Consider the following 22050-nt stretch of genomic DNA (forward strand, 5'->3'; position numbering starts at 1 on the left):
TATTTCTTTTAATATTTTGTAATTTTCAGTGTTCACTCTCTTTGATGCTATTGTAAATGGGTTTTCTTTTTTAATTTTTTAAAAAAATGTTAATGTCAGTATATAAACATCTATTTATATACTGATTTTTGTGGGCTCTTTATTTACCCTGCAACTTTGCTGAATTTATTAGCTCTAATAGTTTTACTTCTTCCTTTTTAAATTGGATTCTTTTTACATAGTGATTCCTTTTATATACTGTGATTCTGTCTACATAGTAAACATATACAGTATGACTATAACCTATTTTTTTTATAAATGTAAAAATTTAAATATTCATATGAGTGTTTCTTTACAAGGACTATCTCTTCTTATTAAAATTATAGACGAGAAACTGAACCTTAAATCTTGAATAATTTGCCTCAAATGTTAAGTGGTAAAGTCAGGTCTTATATCTAGCTTTTCTCATTTTAAGTTGCATAATTTACATTATTCCACATTGCTTCATATGCCTTAAAATGGGAACCAGGTGAGGGAAAATTGTGATATTTTTCCTCTTCAATAGGTAATTAGATGCTCCCTTTTAAAAATTAATTTTTAAATTTTACATTAGTAAAGCTTGGAAAAATCATCAAATAGTTCATAGAGATATTGCAAATGAGTGTCTCATGTAGAGATCTAAAACACTGACAACACATCTGGGCATGTATAACCACTGAGGCTCATTGATGAAGTTAGTGCCAGATAAGCTTTAACAGAGTTAACACAACTACTTTAGGAGCACTAAGAACATTAAAAATCTTCCTCTTAATAATTTCTGTTACCTATTTCTTCTTTTTCATCCTTTTCTATGGATGTTAGGTCTGTAGAAATAGAACATTATGCTCTTTGATTTGAGTTCTGATAATCATTTATCAAAGGAAGTGTGTGTAAGTCTATTTACAAAACTGAATTACCTGTCAAAAGACCATAACCACTACTTACAAAGGATTATTAAATATTAATTAATAAATAATAAGTTCCTGGTGATGCCATATGAGGCCCTCCAGTTAGAATACTTAAATAGCCATTTTCGACTATTTCTTCAGAGAATGAAATCATAGGAATAAAAGGAATCCACTGTAAGTAATACTTTCTCTTCCAGGCATCTAGGATGGTACTAGGTATGTGTAATCCTTGGGACTATTAAAAAAAAAAAAAAAAAAAAAAAAAAAAAGGAGCCATGCCAGAAGGGGTCAATGGGGGAAAATAGGGGACATATGCAATTCTTTCAATAATAAAGATTTTAAAACAAAGATCCATTAAAATAATTTTCAGTGTAATAATATAAAACTCAGACAGTAATAACTTAAAACTTGGTTATAAAACTTCCAAATACTTTATTTTGAAAACCAGGATGATTATTACAGTTGTTGCCATTTTATAAGATGAGAATACAAAAAACAGTCCTGCTTCAAGTTTGATATATTTTTGAATGTTTATAATTTATAACAAAACTATATCTGGAGAATTCACATGCTAGTTGTCAACTGAAATTCATTAGTAATTTTAATAATCAATATTTAAATGTTCTACTTGTCCTTTGACTAACTCAAGTTTATTTCCAACTAGGTAGGGCTTGTTGAATATAAAGATTAAAGTCTTCATTTTGGTAGTATATCTCCCAAGAGACTACTAGTTCCCTACCCAACCTTCCATACCTCCCTTCCTCATATTCTGAGTGCTTGTTCTCCCTAAATATTTAAAGCCAAATTTTACTTCAGTACTTCTTTTTTCCTCTTAGTTTATATCCACATTAGGGATTGAAATATCTATCTATCTATCTATCTATCTATCTATCTATCTATCTATATATATATATAAAAGTTTTTTATCTAAAGATTAGAAATCTCAGAATTTGTATCAAGACTCAATTCTTTAAATGGTTGTAATGAGAACATAGTGAAGGAAAAGAAAATAAGATGTAAAATCATGAGCAAAAAAAATCCAAGGTTAATACAAATGAAATATTAGCTTGAACAATCTGTTTAGATTTTAAGACATAGGCTGAACCTCTTAAAGAAATTATTTTAATTAAGCAGGGTCATTTATTTGAAGGTATGTGATAAAACTGCTAAAGAAGAAAAGAACTTCTGAGCAGTAAATTTCTTGGAAGTCATGTAATGAAAGCTCATTGCCACATACTTCAGAATCTTAATGATATTAGAGTAATTTAGGTATAGGGAGAAACTCCATTAAATTAAATTCTTCATTGAAATATAGTCAGTGGCACTTACACTTTCACAAGAAAGCACTGCTGAAGGTCCTTCTGAATAAAACACGTCTTCCATTATATGTTATAGCCTACCTCCAAAGATAGGAGGTAGGTGGTATGCTTGCAAAATCATTAATGCAAAAGCCTCTTTATCTTACCCGTTCATCTGCACTGCCTGTTGCATGATGGGAATAATTGATGAGACCAGGGATGGGCTGCTCACCATGTGCCATGATAACAGCAGGACTGGTGTAGAATGGATGCTTCTAATGCACAACACATAATAACTATGAATATAGTGACAAGAAAATATGGAACTACACAAGCAAAATGACTGGAAAGGAAAAACAGTGAAAACAAATGGAACAATGAAATGTCAAATCAGCTTAGATTTCAAATGCTATAAGCTTTTTACTTAAGATTGAAATTGGTGATATTTTCTACTCTTTTAATTAAGAGTAAAAGAGAAAGAGCATGCATTGATTTTTAAATGTATCTTATTCACCAATTAGTTCCATCAAAACAAAACAAACCTCATATACAACTTAAATACTAGACTTAAGTAAAAACTTAATGGATCATAAATTGATCTGAAGATAGAATCATCTATCTTCGGTGAAAGGATTATCTGCTGGTTGTCTGAATGTACACTTCAAAAGGATCTCTATGATCCTTTCTATCTATATGTTGTCAAAAAACCATCTCATGCAATCCTCATAGGAAAAATATCTGGATAATCAATAAAACTTTAGGAATTGCTTAAGATAGTGATTAGGTTTTTACTCTTTATGCTCTCAATCAATGAACAATCATTATTCCCAGAAATGATATTTTACTTTTTGAACTTTTTAAAGCACACTGGGTAAAGCATATTACGTATGGATAATAATGTAAATGATGTTCTGTGACTTAAAATGACTAAATTTATTCAAGTATCTCATGGTACCCTACTCCCTGCATTTCCCCCAAAGAGTTTTTAATATATTGGTACTGTCCTAATAATATTACTTTATTAGATTAAAAATGCAAATACCTTATATCTATTTCCTCTCTACACCACTATGGTAATCTGTCATTATATTTAAATAACTGTTTAGTTAATTGCTGAAAACCCTAATATTAAAATATCTTTATTAACCTTTCTAACTAATCTTTTGAATCATCTAAGGTTTCCTACCTTTAGTTTGTTGTTTCTTTAAGAAATTGTGAATATTTGATGTTTTGAATATATGAACACTGTATATTTATTATAATACAAAAATGACATCTCCAAAAAGTTCTTCAATGTCACATTGTTTATCACATTGTTTATCATTGCAACTTTTACTTCACTAGGTAACAGCAGTATCTTAAATGCCTAAGAACTCAGAACAAGTTTCTCAGTTCTTTTTAAAGGATATACTGAAGAGATTTTAAACTTATGGGATGAGATGAAAAGAGGGATGAAATCAGTACATTTACCTGTGGGTCCTTTAGATTGTTGGGTCTCTCTCAGCAGGCTTACCTTGGCAGCAATGGCTGCTGCAGTTATATGTGATGAAGAACTATCTTCTGTTGAAGCAACACCACTGTCTTTCTTCTCTTCTTCCTCTTCTTCACATTGAACCCCTTTGTCTTCTGTCTGTTTATGGGGACTAGTTGTGGGAGGAGGAGAAAGAGGAGGTGGTGGGGAAGGTAAATCTTCAAGTTCATCATGCACTTCCTTTACTTTTACAATGGCATCCCGTAAAAGGTCAATGGCATGAGGTAGAGCTGGCAGTATGAACTGAAAGCATTCCTGTGTGCAAGAGGAAGAAAAAAAATGAAGATGAAATACTTTTATAGGCATAAGACTGGTAGCAATCAAACTTTTTTGTGATTTTGGATTTGCATTTCTTTTCATCAGTCTTAAGAATGAATCATATTTAAAGCATTACTGTTGTAATACGAAAAAGGAAGTAAGAATGTTATATATTACAGTATTATCTGAGGAACTAAAGTACTATATAAGCATACAATATTTTTTGACCAAAAAAATTTTATACACTTTGGGGCTCAAGGATATATTATGGGAAAAGAAAAAAACAACAACAAATTAATCAAAGACTGAGCTATTGGGTCGGCAACTAAGTAATTGTGGGTTTCACACACATATGGCTTCAGTTGAATTTTTAGGTTTGCAGACGTAGTACAAATGTAAAACACATTTTGTATTTGATAGTTGGCTATTCAGCTGTTAATCAGTAAAAAAAGTTTTTTGATCTGTTTTGTAGTTTTTGTTTGGCGTTCGTTGAAAAATGGAAAATCAAAAGGAACATTTTCGTCATATTTTGCTTTTTTATTTCCGCAAGGGAAAAACGCATCACAAGCTCATAAAAAGTTATGTGCTGTTTATGGTGACGAAGCCTTAAAAGAACGGCAGTGTCAAAATTGGTTTGCCAAATTTCATTCTGGTGATTTTTCACTCAAAGATGAAAGACGCTCTGGTCGTCCAGTTGAAGTTGATGACGCCCTAATCAAAGCAATAATCAATTCGGACTGTCACAGTACAACACGTGAGATTGCAGAGAAGCTTCATGTATCACATACATGCATTGAAAATCACTTAAAACAACTTGGCTATGTTCAAAAACTCGATACATGGGTTCCTCACGAACTGAAAGAATCACAGTTAACGCAACGCATTAGCAGCTGCGATTTGCTAAAGAAACGTAATGAAAATGATCCATTTTTAAAACGACTGATAACTGGCGATGAAAAATGGGTTGTTTACAACAATATCAAGCGGAAAAGATCGTGGAGCAGGCCAGGTGAACCAACTCAAACAACATCAAAAGCTGAGATTCATCAAAAGAAGGTTTTGTTATCAGTTTGGTGGGATTACAAAGGAATTGTCTACTTTGAACTCTTACCACCCAACCGAACGATCAATTCTGATGTCTACATTGAACAACTAACAAAATTAAACAATGCAGTTGAAGAAAAGTGGCCCGAATTGACAAATAGAAAAGGTGTTGTATTCCATCATGACAATGCAAGGCCACACACATCTTTGGTCACTCGGCAAAAATTAATGGAGCTTGGTTGGGATGTTTTGCCACATCCACCATATAGTCCTGACCTTGCACCATCTGATTACTTTTTGTTTCGATCTTTACAAAACTCCTTGAATGGTAAAAATTTCAATAATGATGATGATGTCAAATCGTACCTGATTCAGTTTTTTGCTAATAAAAAACAGAAGTTTTTTGAACGTGGGATTATGATGCTGCCTGAAAGATGGCAAAAGGTCATTGATCAAAATGGGCAATACATTAAAGAATAAAGTTATTTAGTTCCATGAAAAAATTGTCTTTGATTTTCTTTAAAAAATCCGCAATTACTTAGCTGCCGACCCAATATTTTATTCAGAGATCTAAAGCTCTGACTACCGTCATAAAATATAGCTAGTCAACATTAGATATAAGTTTGTACAAAACACCGCATTAAAGTCAATACAGTCTCCTGCTCAGCTGCCCAATATTACCAATAATGTATCACCAAAAAGAGAATAGATGAGAATGTTAACCTTAGAACATAGGGTCAGATATGTTTGGGGAATGTATTTGGGCAGAGGTCTTTCTCTTTTACATTTAAAGTAACTTACCGTAAAATGTAAGATGTAAAAAAAGTATCTTGAATTTATGAAGGGTTACTGGAATACATGAAAGCATGCCCAATATTTTTATCTCTTTTTGCATGGCTCAATCACTTCACTGATAAAGATTGGATAGTAAAGGATTTAACCTTAACCAAAGATAGGTTTGGCCTTTATTTTCTGATTTTTGAGAGGTGATCTCCAGTGCCTTGGATTTTCATGCATGATATAAATGTATTTGTTTGCTTGGGGGCTTTAGGTACTGGACAGCCTAACACTGATTTATTATGAGGGCTTCAGGAAACATTATTAGTTTTGCCTCTGGAAGGAACTAGAGAGTAAAGTCACCAGTCTTCCCTCTGGAAAAGACTAGGCTAAATGTCAGCTTTGCAGGAAATATGCGATCAAGTACCAATAAAAACTGGACACCACAGGCAAAAAGTCAGGGTGCTTTGCTGGCAATGGTCTGTCTGTATGTGTCATATTATGGAGAGAAGGTAAGAGGATAACCAGAGTTCCTCATTTGGTACCTCTCTTAGACTCTGCCCTTTCTGTTTCTTCCCTTGGCTGATTTCAGTCTATATTCTTTCTATGTAATATACAATATAACCAGAGTATAACAGTTCTCAGTGAGTTCTATGAGTCCTTCTAATGAATTATTAAAACTGGGGGTGGTTTTAGAAATCATTTGAATTGCAACTGGTGTCAGAAATGAGAGCAGTCTTATAGTTGGCTAACTTTTGCAGTTAGCCAAAACTCCTTACAGTTGGTATTAGAAGTGGGATTTGCTAGAATGAGCGTGATGCATGAAACATGTGATCTGGGGGGAGGAAGGAAGAGAGGGTAAAGAATGATGAGTCTTTAAAGCCTGAATGAACATAAGGTCACTCACAGAAAGGAGATGCAGCTGCGCTGCGATTAATTATTGAAGATAAAAGTTAGCAATGGAATTTCAAAATGAAGGATCCAACTCCTAAGGAGCTGTGTTACTGGATGCATAAATAAATGTAAAATAACAAGAAACAAGGTACATATACAGTTCTTTGGTTACTGATATCTGTACTGGCTAAAATTAATAACAAGGGAGAATATCGGGGTGGATCCTGAGATTGAGCCAAGCTGATATTTTGGCTTGTCCAATATACAGTTGCTAACCTCAGAGCTGCTTCCAAAGGAAAAAAGGTAGGTTAAAGTAATAAACAGCAAATAAAGTTAGATTAATTCATAAGAGAATCAGACTTGTCCTAGCAGGATAGAATTGGAGGATATCATGCTAAGCAAAATAAATCAAGAAAAGTGAAGAAGCATATAATTTCACTCATATGTGGTATATAAAGCTGAAATCAACAAATGAACAAACAAAACAAACAAAATATCATAGACACAGACAACAGTATGGTAGTTACCAGAGGGAAGCAGGGTTAAGAGGCTATTAAAGGGTAAAGGGGATCCAATATATGGTGACAGAAAGAGATTTGACTGTGGGTGGTGGGCACACAATGCAATAACCAATGTATCATAGAATTGTACACTTGAAACCTATATAATGTTATTAACTAATGTTACCCCAATAAATTCAATTGAATGGAAAAAAAAAAAAAGGCTGAATAAAAGTGAGCACCAATGCGGCAAGACAAAGGTTTTAATGTATCATTGTTGTGGGTTGAGCAAACAGATAGGAGCAGTTGTTTGTCTCCTGATAGGAGTGTCATTGATTTCCTGGTGACTATGGCACTGCACCATCTAACAATTTAGTTTAATATGAGGGCTTTGGTCCTAAATAAATCTCTATTTACTTTAGTTTAGAAATATTTAAAAAGTGAGAAGAAATAGATAACTGTAAGAAAACTCACCTTAAATCACTTAATGTGATGGATGATCCCATAATCTAGTTAAGATAATGCCTGACAAAAGGGTCTGGATCCCTTCACCCAGTGTAGGCCTAGAAATCCAAGGCCATATTCACATAAATTGATCAAATGGTCAGATAATGGAGAAGAGATTTTGGGGGGGATTTTCTGACAAGGGAATACCATGTACTATGATTCTAAAACTTATTAAGGTTCTAATTGGGAGATAATATTAGGTTGAGAGGGTATAGGAATGCAATAGGAATTAAAGTGAAAGTTTGGATAAAAATAGAATGTTTGTACAATGAAGTTTACATGAAGTGGTGAGTCTCCTTTGCCTAAATGTATTATGGGAATGGATATTGTGTTTGGAAAATTCTTCCCCTATCTAGTATTATAAAACAGAAAGCATATAAACCCACTCTTCCACCAATATAGATTGGATGTGCTAAGTGAAAATCAATAAGATTGTCTGAACCTACACAGTTCATTAATTTGCTCTAAATAGGTTTCTATAGAGTGCAAACTAGGACTTATGGCAAAACCTGTGAGTGCCACCCAGCAGCAACTGCTAGGATTTTGGACCAGAAAATTTGTATTTGAGAAAACAATCACTAGCTTATTATTGAACTTTAATTGGAACTTCCTTATTACTAAAGGACATGGAATAATATAATCTTGAAACCTGAAATTTCCATAATATCTTAGGTAAGGTCAGAGAAATGTTCTAATGGGGAAGGCAACGCCTAGGAGAATTCCATAATAAAATGGAAATGGTGGATATAGGATCATGCTACCAGGAGAATGCAAGGAGGTACTCACGAGCAGGTAGCCTCTTTTCACCTAGGGCCGACTTCGGAAGCACCTGAGGAGCTGCAGGATCCTATGGCCACTTAGGCCACTTGGGCGGTGCCCTATAAACAGCTTTCTATTGATCAACAAAGAGCTGCTTGGTTTATGGATGGCAATTCCAAGGTGAAGGGACAGCATCCTGTTTGGAAGGCCGCCACTCTGATTGAAGAAGGTAAAAACAAATCAGCTCGATGGGCTGAACTGCATGATTTTTGGCCCTATATTTGAGTTTTAATTGAGTCATGGGAAGTGTCTAGAGGCCTGGCCATATTGTCAGGCAGAAGGACAATGGAAAACTGGTCTACTAAAGGGATTCCTGTAAGGGACATAGCCCCATGAAAATCACTCTGGGAATGCAAGGGGTATATTAAAGTAAGATATGTTAATGCCCATCAAAAGATCCCCTTCCAGAATTGGAAACTGATAAAAACTGGTAAGCAGGTATTGATGTGCCTTCTTGATATGGCCACCTGGACCCATGAGATGAGTGAACATTAAGGGGCTGCAAGATGGGATGAATGTAGATATATTTGTCTTGCACTTTCTGAGACACACAATGCCAACAAGTACTATTCTCTCTGCTAAAAAGAGAGACAGAGATGGCACAGGGCTATACAGCAGATTCCATGGGGAAAGGTCTTGCACATGGATGACAGGTTGGCCTGATGCCAGTAGTCCCTGGAGGCTACAAATGTGTCCTAACAGGAATAGACACTTACTCTAGGCTGGGCTTTGCTTACCCAGTGGTAGATACAAATGCTCAGTGTACTATGAAAGGCCCAGAGCAAAAGATAGTATATCAATGAGTATTATACCAAGGAACACACTCTCATCTGCAGAGCAATGATTTGATAGAAAATTGGAATGGACAACAAAACACTTGTCTCAAAGGGGAAGAGATAAAGACATGAAGGGCTGGCTTACTTATACACCTTAATTGATCATACGCAATATGAGGGAGTCCAAGGGATGGTCCCCATTAGACAGATCCCTCTACTTTTCTGGGGAAGAGAGGGTTGGGGAAGGATGCTCTTATGACATACTTGTTACTTTAGGACATTACTTTTCCCCCCATGTCACCTCAACTTCCCACCCCCCCATTAGATGTAGTAGTCCTAGGACCAGGACTGCAACTGTGAGTGCCTAATAGTTCTGAATGTAAGTAACCCTACCTCATTTGAAAGGAAATGAACTGGGTGGGAGGCACTTGCTAAACAAGTATTTCTGGTGGCAATCTGGATCACACAGTGGCCAAACCAATTGTATCATCAAAGATTTTTAAAGAAAAAGTTTGGGTATAAACTGAGAGAAGAAATGGTAGCTAAAGGTAAATGAGTGAATAAATGGTTTACGCAATGAGGGCAATCCAATATATTGGTGTATCAAAAGAGGTTTAGAACAAGAGATGATGTTGTTTCTTAGCTCAGCTGTAACAGATGCCAGAAGGGGAAAAGCCATATGTTGTTGAGACTATGGCTTTTGGAATCTGACAAACCTTAAATCTGAGTAGCATCATTCTGAGAGGCATATGATATGATGATGGACAAGAGTAATTTAATGTATGTGCAGGAATTCAATTATGTGCCAGTATCTTCTAACTTTTATTTTTCACATTGTATCTACTACTATACTGTGATATGTTATAATACTGGCACTTTAGTAAAATTATAAAACTGGTTATATATACTGGGAAACAGAGTGAAAGCCTCCTCAAAATTGTAATATCAATGGAAAATGACTGACCTGAGTAACAGAGCTAATTTCTATGGTAAATAGTTCTATGTGAATGTATCATAAAATACAAATAGTAGTTTAAGGTGAAAAAAATCAGTAAATTAGTACAAAAATATGAAAATGTATGTAATGGCTATAGAGGATGGATTAGCTATTTCTTGAAATCTATCCTAGTCCCACACTGGTTTCTCCAAATCTTAGGCACATTCACACTTATATTGTTTTTGTGTCTATAATAAAAAGGCTATAGTCAATATTGATGTCCAGCCAAACAAATACAATTATTTAGCTTTCATATAGCCTTGACCAAAGACTAGGGGGTAGCTTGTCTAATAAAAAATTACCATATTTTCTGGCGTATAAGACAACTTTTGAAACGAAAAAAAGTCAACCGAAAATTGGGGGCAAAAGACCAAAATTACACAAAAATTACCTGCAGATCTTGACGGCAAAGTAAGTCTTTTCTTTGAAGTGGGGGGTAGTCTTATACAGCGAATATAGGCCTAAACCTATGTTTTAACTAAAAATTAGGGGGTCGTCTTATACACCGGAAAATACAATAACTTTATTCAAAGAGAGTCTGGCTTTTGCCCTCAGTAACTGATAAGTGATATGAGTGTCTTTGTACTGGGAAAGATACCAGACAGTCTAACAGTGTGACTTATTGTGGGGCTTTGGGCAATGTGGTATCAATTTTACTTCTGGAAAGTGTTGGACATTAAAGGTATCAGTCCAAATTCTGGGAAGGGCTAGAGACTAAAAGTTAGCCCTATGAGCAGGATTTGAGAGCCCCAGTAAAACCTTGAACAGCAAAGGTTTGGCTCTTCCCTGATTGGCAATGCTCCCTGTGTTGCTACACATTGATACCAGGAGATTAATGCATTTGACTCCACAGAGAGAGGATAACAGAAGTTCCTAATTGGTAACTCTCCTGTACTCTGTCTAATGCACTTCTTTTCTTGGTGGATTTTAACCTGCATCCTTTCCCTGCAATAAGCCATACTTGTGGGTATACCTCTTCAATGAGTTCTGTGAGTATTTAATGAATTATTGAAACTGACAGTGGTTTTGGAAATGCATTGACTTGCAATTGTTGTCAGAAGTGAGGGTAGTCTTGTGGAGTGCTCCAACTCTTTGGTTGGCTAAATTTCACAGCTGGCCAAAACTTCGTACATAAACCATATAATTCTCAAGAACATGAAATCACATAATTCTTAAGGTTTCTTACCTGAGATCCTTTCTTGCTACCTGGCAAGTTAATTATGAGAGTTTTCCCTCTGATTCCACATACAGGCCTAAAAAGAAAGATAAACTGGATGAATACAAATGGTAATGGAAAGCTGGTTTAAATATATTAAACAAACAACAACAAAAATCAATTACTGTTCTTTACATGTGAACTACTCTTTTAGGAATATAATTATGGCTAGATTCACCAATTGGTATACAAATTGGGAAATCTGGCTGAGGTTTTTATAATGGTCAGTGTGATGGATGGGAAAATGCACTAAACTTGGAATCAGAACAAATTAAAGCCACTTTAAAGAAATAATGGTCAAATTATTTTTCTCTAACGTCAGGTTCTTGATAACTCATACAGTTAAAAGATTTTAATGAGATAGTATATCAAAATACTTAACATAATATTTATGTTTAAAAATGTAACACATAAAGATGCTCAGAAGCTACAATAAGTGAGGCATTTGAGCTCTTCTAAGAAGTCATTAAGTTTTAAAACAAAATAAGGTGTCTTGCAAATGAATGACAGTGGGGAGTTTGGAAGGCTCAGTTGTTAATAGATCCATTGATAAAGAGTCAATTTAAAGTAAAAGGTCTTTCACAGATCACTGTCAATTTCCAAGCCACTTTAAACCAAGTGGTTAGATAAGTAGAAAAGGACTGGAAGATTGATAGAAAAACTGAAGGCCTGAATTTCATATGAGAATTATAATCATGTTCTACCAATAACCGGCTGTGCTACATGCTCCTGGCAACATCTCATGGTCATCATTTGAAAACAAAAGTGTTGATTAGTCTATTCCTCAAATTGTACAGCTAATATTTAAAAGTCTATTAGAATATTTTTCTAAAAAAAGAATATTTTTATAAAACTCCTATGATAGTTTATTCTTTAATTACTCTCACTCTCTGAAAGAACCTAAAATTATCTCCTATTTTCTTTGCTTAATATTCCTGTTCACAAAGAGAAGAATTTATAGCTATTTATTTAAAACTTTTCATATTCTTTTGTTTTCACTTGTGATATAATTGTATTAGTTTTAATTTATTTTAATAACATTATATTAGTTTTAGCTGTAGAACATAAGGATTTGATATATGTACTGCAAAATAATTATCATAATAAATCTAGTTAACATCCATCACTTCAGTTACAGTTTTTTGTTTTTTTTTTCTTGCTATGAGAACTCTTACAATTTACTGTTTGGGAAACTTTCAAATATACAATACAGGATTATTAACTACTGTACATTACACTCCCAGAATCTTCTTTATTTATAAAGGGCTAATATGCAAAGTGTCCCCAGAGTTTGACCAGGAGACCTGGAGTTCTATCATCTGCTATGACTTGCTCTGACCACCAGGGGTGGCACAGAATGAAGGAAGCAGCAGGGGAAGGGAGGCCCCAGCTGGCAGCTGGAAGGCCCCGATTGGCCCTGATCAGTGGCTAGGCCTAGGGACCCTACCTGTACACAAATTTCATGCACCAGGCCTCTAGTTTATTTATAAGTGGAAATTCTTACCTTTTAAACACCTTTACCCATTTCATCCACTCCTCAAGCCTGCCTTTGGCAACCATCAATCTGTTCTCTCTGTCATGGGTCTGGTTATTTTTAGATCCCACATATAAAATTATATAGTATTTTTCTTGGACTGATTTCACTTAGTAAATGCCCTCAAGGTCCATCCATAGTGTTGCAAGTGGAAGAATTTCGTGTGTGTGTGTGTGTGTGTGTGTTTGTGTGTATGTGTCTGAATATTTCATTGCACATATATTATGTTCTTCCCCAGAATAGGGATCTTTTAGCCATCATTTCTTCAAAAACTATGTATATATTTTTTCTTTATTCATTCATCTATTGATGGAATCCTAGGTTCTCCCTATGTGTTTCCTATTATAAGCAATGATCCAATGAACATGGGGATGTAGGTATCTTTTTGAGACAGTGACTATCATTTCCTTTGGATAAATAACCAGAAGTAGAATAGCTGGATCAGATGGTATTTGTATTTTTAATTTCTGATGAACCTTCAAACTCTTTTCATAGTACATGAATCAATTTACAGTCTCACCAACATTGTACAAGAATTCCCTTTTCTCCACATCCTATCACCTCCTATATTTTGATAATGGACATTCTAATAAGTGTGAGGTGATAACTCATTGCCCTTTGGATGTGAATGTCCCGATGATTGGCGATATCGACTGACCACTTTTCATGTACCTGTTGGCCATCTGGATGTCTTCTTTGCAAAAATATGTTATTCATATCCTCTGCCCATGTTTAAATTAGATTGTTTGCTTTTTCTATTGAGTTATATGACTTCTATATATAATTTGGATATTAATCTCTTATCAGATATATGATTTGCAAATATTTTCCCATTCTGTAAGTTGCCTTTTCATTTGGTTGACAGTTTCCTTTGCTGTACAGAAACTTTTAGTTTTATGTTGTCCTCTTGGTGATTTTTGCTTTTGTTGCCTTAGTTTTTTAAGTTAATTCCAGAAAAGCACTGCCAAGAATAATGTTCAGGAACTTACTCCCTATGTTTTCTTCTAAGAGTTTTATGGCTTCAAGTATTACATTCAAGTCTTTAATCCATCTTCAGCTTCAGGTATTATATTAAAGTCTTTAATCCACATTGAGTTGACTTTTGTGTATGGTTTAAGATAGGGGTCATATTTTGTTCTTTTGCATGTGGCTATACAGTCTTTCCAACACCATTTATTGAAGAGACTATCCTTTTCCCCATGGTATATTCTTGGTTCCTTTGCTGTAAATTAATAGACCATACATATGTGGATTTATTTATGGATTCTCTATTTTGTTCACTTATCTGTATGTCTGGTTTTATGCCAAAACCATACTGTCTTTATTACTAAAGCTTTGTAATATACCTTGAAATCAGGAAGTAATTTTTCTTTTTTCTAAAGATGCTTTGCTATTAGGGTCTTTTGTGGGTCTATTAGGATTATCGTATTTACATGAAAAAATGCCATTGAAATTCTAATAAGGATTGCAATGAATGTGCAGATTTTAACAATATTAATTCTTCTGATCCATGAGCACGAAATATCTATTTTAGACTTCAATTTCTTTCATCAATGTCTTATAATTTTCAGTGTATAGATCTTTCACTTACTTGGTTAAATTTTTTTTCTAGGTAGTCTATTCTTTTAGATGCAATTATATATGAGATTTTTTTTTGTTTTTTTAAACTTCTCTTTCTGGTAGTCCATTATTACTGTATAGAAATGCAAATAATTTTTATATATTGACTAGAGGCCCAATGCATGAAATTTTTACAAGAATAGGCCTTTCTTCACCCAACTGCCAGCACTGGTTTCCCTCTGGCACCTGGGACCCGGGCTTCCCTCTGTCCCCTGGCAGACACCCAGGACCTGGGCTTCCCCTGCAGCCCCAGCTTTGTCTGGAAGGTCATCTGATCTAATTAGCTTTTATTACTATAGATTTTATATCCTGCAACTTTACTCACTGAATTTATTCATTCTATTTTGTGTGTGTGTGTGTGTGTGTGTGTGTGTGAACTCTTTATCGTTTACTATATATAATATGTCATCTGCAAATACAGGCAGTTTTTACTTTTTATTTTTATATATTTTATTGATTTTGTACAGAGAGGAAGGGAGAGAGATACAGAGTTAGAAACATTGATGAGAGAGAGTCATCGATCAGCTGCCTCTTGCACACCCCCTACTGGGGATATGCCCGCAACCAAAGTACATGCCCTTGACCGGAATCGAACCTGGGACCTTTCAGTCCCCAAGCCGACGCTCTATCCATTGAGCCAAACCGGTTTTGGCCAAATACAGGCAGTTTTATTTCTTCCTTTCTATTTTGGATGGCATTTTCCCCCCCTTTTATTTGTATAATTGCTCTAAGACTATCTTGAATAAAAGTGGCAAGATAGTTGTCCTTGTCTAGTTCCTGATCTTAGGGGAAAGGTTTTCAGTTTTTCACCACTAAATATGTTGTTAGCTATAGATCTGTCATAATGATTTTTCTTATGTTGAGATACATTCTCTCTATATTCACTTTGTTGAGTTTCCATTATGAATGAATGTTAACTTCTGTCAAATGCATTTTCTGCATCTATTGAGATGATCATATGATATTTGTTGTTTTGTTAAAATGTTCTATCATATTGATGAATTTGTGGCTGTTAATTCAACCTTGCATTCCTGGAATAACCAGTATGTACATCATAATGTATTATTCTTTTAATGCAATGTTGTAGTCAGTTGGCTAATATTTTGTTGAGAATTTTTGCATCTATGTTCATCAGGCCTATTAGCTTATAATTTTGTTTTCTTGTAGTGTCTTTGCTTGGTTTTGGTATCAGGGTAATATTGGCCTTGTAAATGACTGGGGAAGTGTTATATCATCTTCTATTTTTTGAGAGAATTTGTATTACTTTTGAGAAGAACTTGTATTGATTTTTCTTTAAATGTTTGACGGAATTATCCAGTGAAACCAGCTGGTCCTGCACTTTGTTTTTTTGAGAAGTTTTAAATTACTATTACTAATCTCCTTACTAATAATTGGTCTGTTCACATGTTCTACTTTTAAATTCTAAATTGAACTATATATTTACCTTTATTAGTGAAATTTATACCTTCATATAGTTTTCCTGTTACTGATTGTACCCTTTGTTTCAGCTTACAGAAGTCCCTCTAACATTTCTCTAGTCACACTGAATTCTTTCAATTTTTTCTTGTCTTATATACTCTTCTTTTCTCCTTCAGTTCTGAAGGACAATTTTTTTGGGTAGAGTACCTTGGTTGAAAAACTCTTTATTTTCTTTCAGCACTTTATATATCATGCCATTCCCTTCTGGCCTACAAAGGCTTTTTTGTTTTGTTTTAATCTTCACCTGAGGATATGTTTTCATTAATTTTTTTAGAGCAAAAAGAAGGGTGAGAGGGAGAGGGAGAAGAAGAGAAAGAGGAAAACACTGATTGGTTGAATCCTGTAAGCACCCTAACCAGTGATCAAACCTGTAACTTAGGAATATGCTCTGACTGGGACTGAAACCCACACCCTTTTTTGGGTACAGGATTATGCTCCAACCAACTGACCCACCTGGCTAGGGTGTTAAAGTTTTTGCTGAAAATTCCATTAATAATCTCATGGGAGTTCCCCTATATATAAATGCAAAAGAGTATACATACTTTAACAGCTGATTCTATTACATTTTTAAAAATAAAATGTATTTTAATAAACACTGTCTTTATAATTATGTAAAGTGTTATACGCATTTTTTGGGGGCACCTTATTGTTGTTCTCTTGCTGCTATTAAGATTCCCTAATATTTGATAATTTAATTGCAATGTGTCCTTGTCTGGGTCTCTTTAGATTTTTCTTATTTGGAAATTTGTGGGCTTCCTGATCTGAATGTCTATGTCCTTACTCAGGATAGGGACATTTTCAGCCATGGGCTCTTCAAATAAGTTTCCTGGCTCTTTTTCTTTCTTCTCTCCTTCTGGGATCCTTATAATGTGGCTATTAATCCACTTGATGTTGTCATGTGAGTCCCTTAAGCTATCTTCATCATTTTTCTTTTTCCTTTTACTCCTCTGATGGATGGATTTCATTGCCTTGTCTTCAAGTTTGCTGATCCTCTCTTCTGCTTTACCTAATGTGGTTTAACCCCTCTACTATAATTTTTCAGTTTATTTATTGTATCTTCAGCTCTGTGATTTCTGTTTGACACTTGATTATATTTTCTCTTTGTTGATATTCTCACATTGTTCATACATTGTTCTCCTGATCTTGATGAGTGTCTTTATGACCATTATTCTGAATTCTTTATCAGGTAAATCACAATTTTCCATTTCATTAAGGTCTTTTTTTTGAGGTGTTTATATACTAAGCATACAAAATTGGATTAATACCACCATCTGGGATTCCTGTAAGTTCATCCCATCCATGATAATATAGTTTCTTTTCTAAATATCATGGCCATGAATTTACCTTTACTAACAATAATGTTATATTTATTGCTTAAGAAGCTTAACATGTGTTATGGAATTTAGAATCTATTTTCCAAGAATATAACTATTTTCCAAGAATGTTACAGCATATTTTTTCTCATAAAAATAAAGCAGGCATTATTTTTATTGTCTTACATGTTACATTAAAAACCTTTACTCATATATTTACCACTGTCTTTATTCTCCTTTTCTTCTTGAATCCTCAACTCTTCATTTGAGATAAAATTTCATCTGCAAGAAGGATATTCTTTAAATTCTTTAAGTGGGGTTGTTTGGGTGATAAAATCTCCAATTTCTATAAGAAAATGGCATTTCTTCCCTCCTTCATTTCTGAGTGACAACTTTACTGGATCTGTAATTCTTGGTTATCAATTATTTTCTTTCAGCACATTGAAAGCATTATTCCAGTATCTTGTTTCAATTTTTGTTATTAAGAGGTTAAAAATTAGTTAAATTGCCGTTTAATTTTAGGTGGTTTGTGTTTTTGCTCTCTCCAATTTTTGAAAGATTTATATTCATAAAAATGAAATTTCCATTTGAAAAAGTGCTAAAAATAAATATAAAAGTGCACAAAGAACTAATAAGAAAAATACAACAAAATGTAAAAGACTCATAAAAATCAATAAAAAAAGGCAGACTAGTCTAAAAATTGACAAATGAAATGAATATTCATCTTACAAATGAGGAAATACAAAGTAAATAATCATAAGTAAATGTTTGATATTGCTATTAAGCAAAGAAATCTATAGCCAAATAATGATATGCCATTTATTGTTTATTACACTGAGACAAAAAAAAATCAAAATTATTATTCCAAGATATAGAGAGTTATGTATCTTCTACAACTATATTGAAGTATAAGTTACATATCATACATTTCATTTTCTGGCAATTTTAAGATCTCTTTTCCATGGTATTTTATATGATGTGCCAGATATAGAATTCTTTATATTCATCTAGCTACTGATTTGTTTGGGTCCTGAATTGAAGATTGATGTCTTTCAAGATTTTGAAATTGTTTTTGGTATTATTTGTCAAACATTTTCTTTCCTTTATTCTCTATTATATCTTTCTGAACTCCAGTTATACTTTATACTAGAGGCCTGGTGCACTGGTTTGTGCACATTGAAATGAAATTTAATTAGAAGAAGTATTTTAATATCACTATTCACCCTTTTTCTATAATAAAAGTGTCAACCAAATTCACAATTGAGAATGACAGATGGAAACACATGCATGCGATTGGCGCCAGTGAGAGCTTTATATAAATAGATAAATTTGCTTAATTAGACCTGCTTTCTGATTTAGATAAACCTTTTCCATTCCAGTGAAGCACCCCAACTTCTCTTTCAGGTAACTGCTAACAACACAGCAGTAAATACCAACTTGAAGCAGATTATCATTGTGGATCACACAGGGAGAACAAAGGGTGAAATATTTAACTGTGGCAGTGTTTGATTATATTCTTCACAGTGAGAAAACCTGAAGTCATTTTCAAGTTCCACCATTTCTTACTTCTTTTCAGTTGGGTCAAGTTTCTAAACTTTCTAAATCTTCATTTTCCACCTAATGAAAAGAAAATGGGATTCTACTGAGCCTCCTATCTACCTACTCCAGGACTTTTGTGAGGATCAAATGAGATAAGGCACAGGGAAAACACTTCACAGACATTTGGTTGAACTGTGAAATGTTTGCACATGGCTATAAAGCAAGTCGGGTTCCTGGGCTAAAGAAACTCCAAGGAGAGGAAGCTGGGCAGTGCTACGTGACATCATTACCTGGCACCCACAGCCAACATTTCCAGGCTGGGCTGGGCCACATTTTGCACCATGGGGTCTTGGCAGTGTTGGCTGAAATTTGATGGGTGTCGCTCCTGGGTGGTGAAGGGGCCTGTGACCCACTTGGGGGAAGCCAAGTGTTGGTTTGTTGGTGCAAGGTCCGCGGTGCTATTTAGTTTTAAATGTGTACAATGGCAGTTTCTGCATTGAGCATCTGCCCCCTGGTGGTCATTGTGCATCATAGTTACTGGTCGGACAGTCAGATGGACACTCAGTCTTTTATATTTATATAGAGATATTCTCACTGTATTCTCAATGCTTCTTAATTTTTATGTCTCTGTCAGTATGAACTGCATTCTGGGTTATTTCTTCAAATATTTTCTTCTAATTTCCTAAATCTCTCTTTAATTATATATAATTTGCAGTCTAATCTATCTATTTAGTTTAATATTTGTCATTATTATATTTTTAGCTATCTAAATATGTTTCATTCTTTTAAAACTACTTGCTACTTGAATATAATTTTCCAGCTTCTTTTTTAGTTCTCTTATATATATTACATTACTTCTTTTTATTCTGTCTAGTACCAGGAATTTAAGTCTTTCAGATCTTTCATTCCTTAATTTGCCTTGATACTTGTATGGGTGACCTGCTAATTTCTATAGAACTTTATCTATGACAAATCTTTGAGATTTAGGTTGAAGTATAATTCCTGAAGAGATGATTTATGTCAGTCCAATGGTTGGGAAACTTCTAACACAGAGACACTTTAAATTAAATTTTCCTTTACTTGATGTTTTTCAGTAACTTACACAAGAAGTCCAAACCTATGCTATTATGTGGTTATGGTATTGAGGAGATAACAGCTGAATTCAACCCTTTCCAAAGTCAAGGAGATAATTAAAGAGATAATTCTGGTTCAAAATTGCTTACTTAAAAAAAAATGCACCGAACTGATCCTGTGCTCTAGATGCTTCTGAACTAACGCTGCTAGAGTTGCTGTGCAAGGATCTGAAGATACCATGAGGAACTTGAACCATATTACTCAGATTGTTTATTTTTTGTAAAAGCAGAAGCACATATACACACTCAGAGGTGTGGTCCCGAGGCAGCTCCTCCCTGAACAAGTCCAGTGCTGCGCCTGTGCACTGCCCGGCAGGGCCCGGAGCAGGGTGCTGTCCTTCAACAGGCCTGTTGTGGAGGGCAGTAGAGGGGTGTGCACAGTGATGAAGTCACAGAGGGGCCAGATATCCTCCAGGGGCAGCTGCTAAATGCCAATGGAGTCTAAGACCTCTGATGAGATGATGGGGTCGTCCCCCAGAGTCTTCATCTCGAAGGACTGCATCCAGACAGCCACCTCTCTCCCAATCCTCTCCAAGCCAAGAATTCCCAGATCTTTCCATTTAACTTGGTTCCCACGAACTTCTTTCGGTCCCATTTGCCATCCTTCATCAAAGCCGTTACCTGGGGAATCTGCTTGGCCAGACACATGATCATCCCGCAGGTGAGCTCTGCAGCAAGACTGTTCCCATTAGGAGTGTTCATGACCAGGATGCCCTTCCTTATGGCGACCTCCAGATCCATGTTTTCCATGCCAGCGCCAGCCCTGCCCATAACCTGGAGCTTCTCTGCTGTATTGATGACATCTTTGGTCACCTTGGTGGCCGAGCAGAGGATAAGGCCTTCACAGTCTTATAGCTTGGCTATCAGCTCCTCTTTGCTCAGGTTCTGCTTCTCGACCACCTGTTTCTCCCCCACCTGCTTCTCCAGGATCTTCCGGCAGCAAGGGTCCACGCTGTCACTGATGAGCACTTTCTTAGATTTGCGAAGGCCATTACTGGAGTTGCTGGAGCTGGCCTCGGGATCCAACCCTTACACCTCTAAGCCTTCAGATTTGGTTCTGATTGGTCAGTTTCTATGCCAGTCAGAGTCAAAAGCTCCGCCTCCTAGGCAGCCATTGGTTCCTCACACTTCACCCAGATTTGGTTCTGATTGGTCGGTTAATATGCCAGTTAGCATCTCTAGGCCTATCAACAGGGCCTGATCAGGAAGGCGGGGCTAATCAGCAGTCCAGGTGGAGTCCTGGAGAGAAATGTTGGAAGGGCTGCTGGCCAGACTGGGAGAAAAAGAGAGAGGCAAGTGCTGGTCAAAAGCTGCCACAGAGGCAACAGATCAGTCCCTGCTTCTCTCTTCAGGCCTCTCTCTGGCCTTGATTCACAGCCCACTCAGCAGTCAGTGCTAGGGCACCGAGCATGAAGCCCAAGCAGTCAGGCTGCATAGCAACCAAGCACTGACTTGTGGTCTAGTCAAGTGTAGGTGGCAACAGTGTTACAGCCTGGGTCTTTATTATAGAGATGGTATAGGATATAGGTCCATCTTCATACTTTTCATGTGGATATTCAATTTCCCTAACACCATTTGCAGAAGATTATTTTTTCCACATTGAATTGTCTTTTTGTCTTTTTTTTTTTTTTTTTTTTTTTTTTAACAGAGAGGAAGGGAGAGGGATAGAGTTAGAAACATTGATGAGAGAGAATCATCGTTCAGCTGCCTCTTGCACACCCCCTATTAGGGATGTTCCCGCAACCAAGGTACTTGACCAGAATCGAACCTGGGACCTTTTAGTCCGCAGGTCGACGCTCTATCCACTGAGCAAAATTGGTTTCAGCACACATTGAATTCTCTTGGTTCCCTTCTCAAAAATAACTGGCCTCTCTATTCTTTCTTTTTTT

The 22050-nt window shown here is 35.5% G+C and overlaps 1 protein-coding gene across 18 annotated transcripts in view; it reads right to left on the minus strand.

Moving 5' to 3' along the window:
• Positions 1 to 22050, minus strand: part of GPHN (gephyrin) — a 349286-nt gene that overhangs the window by 159778 nt on the left and 167458 nt on the right. For 10 of the 18 annotated variants that reach the window (XM_084866498.1, XM_084866491.1, XM_084866484.1 and 7 more), the window contains 3 exons: positions 11514 to 11580; positions 3738 to 4010; positions 2392 to 2499 (listed from right to left, as the gene is read on the minus strand). In XM_084866498.1, the coding sequence (XP_084722624.1) occupies positions 2392 to 2499; positions 3738 to 4010; positions 11514 to 11580 (448 nt within the window). The remainder of the gene's footprint in view (positions 1 to 2391; positions 2500 to 3737; positions 4011 to 11513; positions 11581 to 22050) is intronic. The other 8 variants (XM_084866488.1, XM_084866485.1, XM_084866487.1 and 5 more) reach the window with 1 other exon arrangement.

Source organism: Pipistrellus hanaki (genome assembly GCF_964339955.1).
Source record: "Pipistrellus hanaki genome assembly, chromosome: 1".
In the NCBI taxonomy this organism is placed as follows: Eukaryota; Metazoa; Chordata; class Mammalia; order Chiroptera; family Vespertilionidae; genus Pipistrellus; species Pipistrellus hanaki.